At 62.0% G+C, this 7680-nt stretch overlaps 1 protein-coding gene and 1 pseudogene across 1 annotated transcript; one reads left to right on the plus strand and one right to left on the minus strand.

Annotated features, from left to right (window-relative positions):
- Positions 1–485: 485 nt before the first annotated feature.
- Positions 486–2669, minus strand: LOC119570614 (basic proline-rich protein-like). The gene is made up of 2 exons (XM_037918286.1): positions 2484–2669; positions 486–632 (listed from the first exon to the last, which is right to left on the minus strand). The coding sequence occupies exons 1-2, from the start codon at positions 2667–2669 to the stop codon at positions 486–488; spliced, it is 333 nt and encodes a 110-aa protein (XP_037774214.1).
- Positions 2670–4970: 2301 nt separating this feature from the next.
- LOC119570615 lies at positions 4971–6999 on the plus strand (annotated as a pseudogene).
- The last annotated feature ends 681 nt before the right edge of the window (positions 7000–7680 follow it).

A 7680-nucleotide genomic window follows, 5' to 3' on the forward strand; every position in this document is an offset into this window, starting at 1 on the left:
CATGAACAAGAGCGGCCGCCTCCCCGGGGGGCGAAAGGGCTTCTCCGCGCGGGGGCGGTCGTCGCCGCCGCTCGCGGCGCGCGTCGCGACCCGTTCCGAGGACAGAGCCAGATGGGGAGATTTGACTGGGGCGGTACATCTGTCAACGATAACGCAGATGTCCCAAGGTCGCTCAGCGTGGACAGAAACCACGTGTAAGCCCAAGGGCAATGCTGGCTTGATCCGGACTCTCAGTACGAGCACGGACTGCGAAGCACGGCCTAGCGATCCTTTTGACTTTTACGAGTGTTAAGCGAGAGGTGTCAGAAAAGTTACCACAGGGATAACGGGCTTGTGGCGGCCAAGCGTTCATAGCGACGTCGCTTTTTGATCCTTCGATGTCGGCTCTTCCTATCATTGTGAAGCAGTTTTCACCAAGCGTAGGATTGTTCACCCTCTAATAGGGAACGTGAGCTGGGTTTAGACCGTCGCGAGACAGGTTAGTTTTACCCTACCGTTAACACGTCGCCACGTCGCGACAGGAGCCCCGCCCAGTACGAGAGGAACGGTGGGTCCGGACCAATGGTGCACCTCCTGCCCGACAGGCCACCAGGGGAGGGCAGCCACGTCCGGCAGGTTTTACCCCTGAAAGCCTCTCAAGGGGGAAACCGCGCTGAGCGTTAAGCGACGTGATCGCGTGCGGCGCAACGGATCGGCGAGTTTACTAAACTAAAGTTTAGACGCGAGCCCGGCGAGAGCCAAGGGAGGCGGACTGTGCCCATGCAAGGGGAAGTCACGCGGCTGTTTCTGACGGTCGAAGGGGGAGGTCCAGTCGACGGCCCGCCAAACCGCTCCCTCCCGGGGCGGTGGGCCGCCGCCCCGGAGCTTGAAGGGGGCCTCCTTTGGACACCAGCTTCCTCGATACAGAGCAAACCACGTCCGGTGTGCCGTACCGAACCGTCTGCATACGACTGACATATCGGCTGGGGTGTTGTACCGGTTAGAGCAGGCTCCTCTTTTCCTGCGATTAAGTGAGACTCGTCCCCTACGGTCGGAGGGTTTTGTTGCCCTCTCCAACTTCCTCATACCGGAGGTCCTTGGTTGGGCGGGCGGGCGTCGTGCTGCATGCATGCATGCTGCATGTGCTCTCCTGCGAGGGAAATTTCACGAGCAGGAGCAGCAGCAGCAGCAGACGCAGCAGCAGCAGCAGCAGCCCCCCCCCCCCCCCCCCCGCAGATCGAGGGAGGAGGAGGAGAGGAGCAGCAGCAAGCTCCCTTTCTTTTTTTTCTTCTAAAACCGTGCGTTTGTGTGTGTGTGTGTGAGTGTGTGGGGCCCTTTTTACAAGAAGGATCCCCTTTTTGCACGTTGCCAGCGGCCGGCTTGTTGGCCCTTTGCCTCCTCTGCGCCCTCTCCGCTCTGTCTGTGAGCAGAACAGGAGAGACTCGCCGGGTCGGCAGTTTGTTTGGCCTCTGACGAAGAGGGGTTTTTTCTTACCCATTGTTCCCACCCCCCCCCCCCCACCCTTCCCGGCACTTCGCGGTGGCGGAGAGAAAGGTCTTTCTAAATAATTTTTTTATTTTTTATTTTACTTTGTCGCCGTCATCGGTGATCTTCTCCTTATCCTTTTTCTTTCTTTCTTTCTTTCTTTCTTTCTTTCTTTCTTTTTCCTTTCCTTCTTCTCTCTGTCTTTGTGTCCCAGCTTGCAGAGAAAGAAGAAACAACAAGAACAAGAACAAGAACAAGAACAAGAACAATAATAATTAATAATAATAATAATAATAATAATAATAATAATAATAATAATAATAATAATAATAATAATAATAATAATAATAATAATAATAATAATAATAATAATAATAATAAATAATAATAATAATAATAATAATAATAATAATAATAATAATAATTGATGATGATGATGATGATGATGATGATGATGATGATGATGATGATGATGATGATGATGATGATGATGATGATGATGATGATGATGATGATGATAAGAAGGCAGGCAGGCAGGCAGAATGTGTAAAAATGCGCGAATAGCGCACACGCCATCGGCGTCGGGGCCGCTCCTGTCCATGAGCACCGTACGGTTTCCAGGGCCCTTTGTGGACGACGACGACGACGACGACGACGACGACGACGACGACGACGACGACGACGACGACGACGAGGAAGGGCAGGCTATTTTTACTTGCGGGAAGGGCGCGGGCGGGGGAAATGACACCGGCGACCGCGCTCCCAAAAAGCCGGCACACCGGCTGCCGCCGTCGGCAGCCCAGGCCAAGAAGCCAAGAAGCGGACGGAAAAGGCCCGCCGCCAGGGTTGCCTGCGCGGGAAGACGGCACTACTGCTCCGGCGCGCCGGGGTCGAGGGGAGCGGGATTCGGTGTCGGGGTGGGGGGGGGGGTGGGGGGGGGGAGGGGGAAAGGAAGGGAGAACATGGGGTGGGGGGTGGGGTGGGGGGGGGGGGGGGGGGCGAACATTCTTCCCGCAAACCCGTCCTCCCGGTGGGACAGGAGGAGCAGGAGGACCTGTTTGCGGTCGTGCTGCCTGAACGGCCGCGCCGACAACCTTATGGGGCAAGGCTGGTCCTGGCCCCCGTCTGCTGCTGGGCGGCCGGCTGCCGGGGCGGGCCGAGCGGGAGCGAGAGTCGCGGGGCGAGGCGGCGGCCACCACCACCATTGGCTGTCGCGGTGGGGCGGGGAACGGAGCCGGGCGGCCCCGGCGCGGGCGTCGTCGGCGGCGGCGGGCCGCGGGTCCCCGTGCGTGCGGACGAGGGAGGTCGCGGTGGGGCTGGGAACGGAGCCGGGCGGCCCCGGCGCGGGCGTCGTCGGCGCGGCGGGCCGCGGGTCCCCGTGCGTGCGGACGAGCAGGTCGCGGTGGGGCGGGAACGGAGCCGGGCGGCCCCGGCGATTGTGGTGGGCGAACGGCCGTGGCGACAACTGGTAGGGAGATGAGGTCGGGTCGTGCGAGCGAGCCAGCCCGCCAGCCAGCAGCCAGCCAGCCAGCCAGCCCAGCCAGCCAGCCGCCAGCCAGCCACCAGCCAGCCCGCCGCCAGCCAGCCGCCAGCCAGCCAGCCAGCCAGCCAGCCAGCCAGCCAGCCAGCCAGCACCAGCCAGCCAGCCAGCCAGCCAGCCAGCCAGCCAGCTCGATCTTCCCTAGACCGGGCCCGGCGAGCGACGGGCGTCCCGCCCGAGCGAGTGGGGTCCGAGTGCCGGGCCCTGCTCGTCCCCCGCCGGCTGGTCTTGTCTCGTTCCCCCCGAACGGGCGTGCGCCTTGGGGCGGGCGAGAGCGGGCCTGTTTGCGGTCGTGGTGGCGGAACGGCCGCGGCGACAACTATAAGGGCAACGAAGGGGCCGGTCGCGGTCGCGGTGACGGACGGACGGGCGGACGGGCGAGGCCCGGGCCCCGGTGGGCAGAGCGGCCTGTTGCGCGGACCGGATCCGGGTGTGGTTCCGCTGGCCCTTCCGTGGCCGGACGGGCCTGTTGTGTGTGTGTCCGGCGCGGTGGGCGGGTTCCCTCCGGGAGGCAGCTCGCGGCGCAGCCGGGCGGTCTCCGAGGCCGGGCAAGTCCCCCTCGGAGGCAAGGCTTGAGGCTAGGTGTTGCGGGCCCCCGTGGCGTCGGGGCCGCGAGGGGGCGTGTTTACCCTGAGGGGCGGGCAGGAGCGGGGCCCTGTTTGCGGTGGTGTTGGGTGAACGGCCGTGTGGCAGGTATAAGGAGGGACGCGTGGCTGCGTCCCTCCGGCCCCCCCACACCCCTTCCCTCCTTGCTTTCCCCCTCCCGCTCCGTTCGCCGTTGTGGTCGGGCTGGCATGGAGGCGTGTGCGGGCGACCCGTCGCCTCGCCTCGCCTTGCCTCCCGCAGCGCACAGCAAGGTCGCGGGCTCGCGCCACGTTGCCGGCCGGGGGCCGCCGGGGTATCCATTCCCCGTGCCGCCCCCGTTGAGGTCGGTTGTGGCCGTGCCCTTCACAGAGGCGACCGCTCCATTCTAGACGTTCGGAATGGTTTCCGAGTGCCGCCCCCGCGCGGCCTTCCCCTCGCGACGGTAGAGCTCCCGCGGTTCTTCTCCCCTCGGCCACGTGGTGCCGATAGCGCGGAGCTAGATCCCGGGTTGTGACACCCTTGCGGCGAGAAAGGAAGAAAACCCCGGCAATCACACACCCCTTGCCGCCTTGCGCGGAGTAAAGGCTGGGCCGGAGGGCCCCCCCTCTTGTGGTTCTCGCTTGCTGCGCGTGTTCCGTTTCCATCCGATCCCCACCGGGCGCGGGGGGTAGCCGGCATCCCCCATTCCCCTTGCCTTGGCCCTTTCGCGCGCGCGCGCGCGCGCGCGGGCGAGGCCGGCGGGCGGCGGGGCTGCCGGCCGGCTCCGGTTCCCGGGAAGGGGTCGGGGAAGAAGGAGCGCCAAGCGCGCCCCCTGCGGTGCGCGCGCGCGAGTTCCCCTGTGGAAAGGGTGGGCCGGCCCTTTCAGCATGCGATGGAGGGATGGAGGAGAGGAGGACAGGGGGAGCGGCGCGCGGCGGACGGCGGGCACCCTTGGTGCGGTGCCTGCCGTCCGTGTGCGCCTGCCCCCGCCTTCCCTCGCCACCTCTCTCCCTTCGCTCCCCCCGTCGCTGCGGCCGAAAGACGTGGCGAAAAGAGAGAGAGAGACGATGAAGGGCTCGCGCCCGGGTGGGAGGCTGCCGCGGCCGTTGTTCTGGCCCGGCGACGCTTGTTCTCTCCCACCCCTGCGTGCGGCGCACCCTAGAGAGAAGAGCCGAGGATGAAAGAAGCCAGCCAGCATCGGTCCGCCCTCTTTCCCGATCCCGGCGAGAGTGCGCGGACCGATCCTGCGAAAAGCCGAGAAGTGCAAGGCGGAGAAGAGGAGCGAGCAGGCGGCGCGCGCGCGCTGCGTGCTGCGTGCCGGCGCTCCTCCTCTTCCTCCTGCGAGCACACACACACACGAACGATGGCGACCCGACGGGTCGTTTGTTGTTTTGTCCAATTCTACCTGGTTGATCCTGCCAGTAGTCATATGCTTGTCTCAAAGATTAAGCCATGCATGTGTAAGTACAGGCCGACTTAAGGCGAAACCGCGGACGGCTCATTAAATCAGATATAACTCATTGGATCTCTGCCGAACCGCACTACTTGGATAACTGTGGTAATTCTAGAGCTAATACATGCCTTTGTAGTCTCCGACCGCGAGGGAGGAGCGCTTTTATTAGACCAAAACCCTCGGCGGCCGGCCCTTCAACCGGCCGGCCGCGATCTCCTTGGTGAATCAGAATAACTTTGGCCGAGCGCACGACCCCTCCCGCAACCCGGGTTGGGTCGGCGCCGCGTCCTGCAGGCGTCTGCCTTATCAGCTCTCGATTGTAGGTTAAACGCCTACAATGGCTATCACGGGTAACGGGGAATCAGGGTTCGATTCCGGAGAGGGAGCCTGAGAAACGGCTACCACATCTAAGGAAGGCAGCAGGCGCGCAAATTACCCACTCCCGGCACGGGGAGGTAGTGACGAAAAATACTGTTGCGAGCCCCGAACGGGGCCTCGCAATTGGAATGAGTACACTTTAAATCCTTGTACGAGGATCGAGTGGAGGGCAAGTCTGGTGCCAGCCGCCGCGGTAATTCCAGCTCCACTAGCGTATATTAAAGTTGTTGCGGTTGAAACGCTCGTAGTTTGACTTCTGCTCCGGACCGGCGGTCCGCCTTAGCGGCGGCTACTGCCGGGTTCCGAGCTGTGTCCCCGCCGGCGCGCACGGGGTTTTTTATGCCCTTAACCGGGTGTCCCCCTGTGGCCGGCACGTTTACTTTGAAAAAATTAGAGTGCTCAGAGCAGGCTGGTCTTTGCTTACAGCCCGAATGGTCGTGCATGGAATGATGGAACAGGACCTCGGTTCTATTTTGTCGGTTTTTCGGAACCCGAGGTAATGATTAATAGAAGCAGACGGGGGCATTCGTACTGCGACGCTAGAGGTGAAATTCTTAGACCGTCGCATGACGACCTACTGCGAAAGCATCTGCCAAGGATGTTTTCATTGATCAAGAACGAAAGTTAGAGGTTCGAAGGCGATCAGATACCGCCCTAGTTCTAACCTTAAACGATGCTGACTAGCGATCCGCCGCAGTTATTCCCATGACCCGGCGGGTAGCTTCCGGGAAACCAAAGTCTTTGAGTTCCGGGGGAAGTATGGTTGCAAAGCTGAAACTTAAAGGAATTGACGGAAGGGCACCACCAGGAGTGGAGCCTGCGGCTCAATTTGACTCAACACGGGGAAACTCACCAGGCCAGGACACCGGAAGGATTGACAGAATGAAGGCTCTTTCTCGATTCGGTGGGTGGTGGTGCATGGCCGTTCTTAGTTGGTGGAGTGATCTGTCTGGTTAATTCCGATAACGAACGAGACTCTAGCCTGCTAAATAGTCGACGGGTCTCTCGCCCAGCCTTCGCCCTCGGGCGTGGGCTCGGGTTCCCCTAAACCCGGCCGTCGCGCGGGCCTCCGCCGTCGGTTGGTTAGCGCCGCCGGCGGCGCGCCCCGCGGCGCCGGAAACTGGCGTCCGCTTCGCAGTCTTCTTCTTAGAGGGATAAGCGGCAGCAAAAAATATACTAGCCGCACGAGAGTTTGAGCCATAACAGGTCTGTGATGCCCTTAGATGTTCTGGGCCGCACGCGCGCTACAATGGAGAGTTCAGCGAGCTGTCCCTGCTCCGAGAGGAGCGGGTAACCTCGTGAAAGCTGTCCTTAAAGGGGATTGGGGCTTGCAAATGTTCCCCATGAACGAGGAATTCCCAGTAGGCGCAATTCACCAGATTGCGCCGATTTAGTCCCTGCCCTTTGTACACACCGCCCGTCGCTACTACCGATTGAATGGTCTAGTGAGGGCACCGGACTGGCGCCCTTGGAGCCGCTACCGCCGCCTCGGCGGCGGCCAGCGCCCTCGGGTCGACGGAAAGGTGTCCAAGCTGGGTCATTTAGAGGAAGTAAAAGTCGTAACAAGGTTTCCGTAGGTGAACCTGCGGAAGGATCATTAACGAGTGCTAGCAGCAGCAGCAGCACACCACCACCGAGTAGTGGTGCCGCCGAAAGAGGCAACTCGCGTGCAACCCGAACGATCGAGGACGGACGGCGGACGGACGGACGGACGGACGGGCGAGGGCCAGTGACCAAGGGGCGGAGACGGTCTTGTCTCCTGCCGCGGTCCACCTCCCAGCTCCTCGTCCCATTTCCTCCTCTCCTCCTCCTCCTCCGCGGGGGCTCTCGGCACGGCTCCCCGCCCTTTTCTCTCCACCATCCCTCCCTCCCTCTGGCTGGCCGGCCGGAGGGAGGCGGGGAGGAGAGGAGGGGGCCGAACCCAAAAGTCTTTGTCAGCCCCGCCTGGGTCACCGGGGCCTACGAGGTCGGCGACGGCGCCGGGCGCGAAGCGCGCTCGGCGCCGTGGGCTACGCGTTTTCTCAGAGCGCAGGTTACCCTCCCCTCCGAGGCCCTTTTTGAGTGGGAGGCGATCGAGTAGTGTGTGTGTGAACTCGAGGAAAGAGAAACCCAGCAAAGACTCTTAACGGGGGATCACTTGGCTCGTGGGTCGAGGAAGACCGCGGCAAGAAGCGATGTTTTGGTGGCTATCGCAATTCTCCCGTGATTCCATCGACGTGTCGAACGCACATTGCGGCGGCCCTGTGCCTTCTTCGAAGGACGGCTGCCACCTTCCCTCGAG

Source organism: Penaeus monodon, unplaced genomic scaffold (genome assembly GCF_015228065.2).
Source record: "Penaeus monodon isolate SGIC_2016 unplaced genomic scaffold, NSTDA_Pmon_1 PmonScaffold_3345, whole genome shotgun sequence".
Lineage (NCBI taxonomy): Eukaryota > Metazoa > Arthropoda > Malacostraca > Decapoda > Penaeidae > Penaeus > Penaeus monodon.

Bases quoted from the DNA above. Each gene is read 5' to 3' on its own strand.
- LOC119570614 (XM_037918286.1), bottom strand. From the start codon at position 2,669: ATGGTGGTGGTGGCCGCCGCCTCGCCCCGCGACTCTCGCTCCCGCTCG. The intron at 633-2,483 runs GTTTGCGGGAAG...CCCCCTTGAGAG, and splicing joins CTGTCCCACCGGGAGGACGG to GCTTTCAGGGGTAAAACCTG.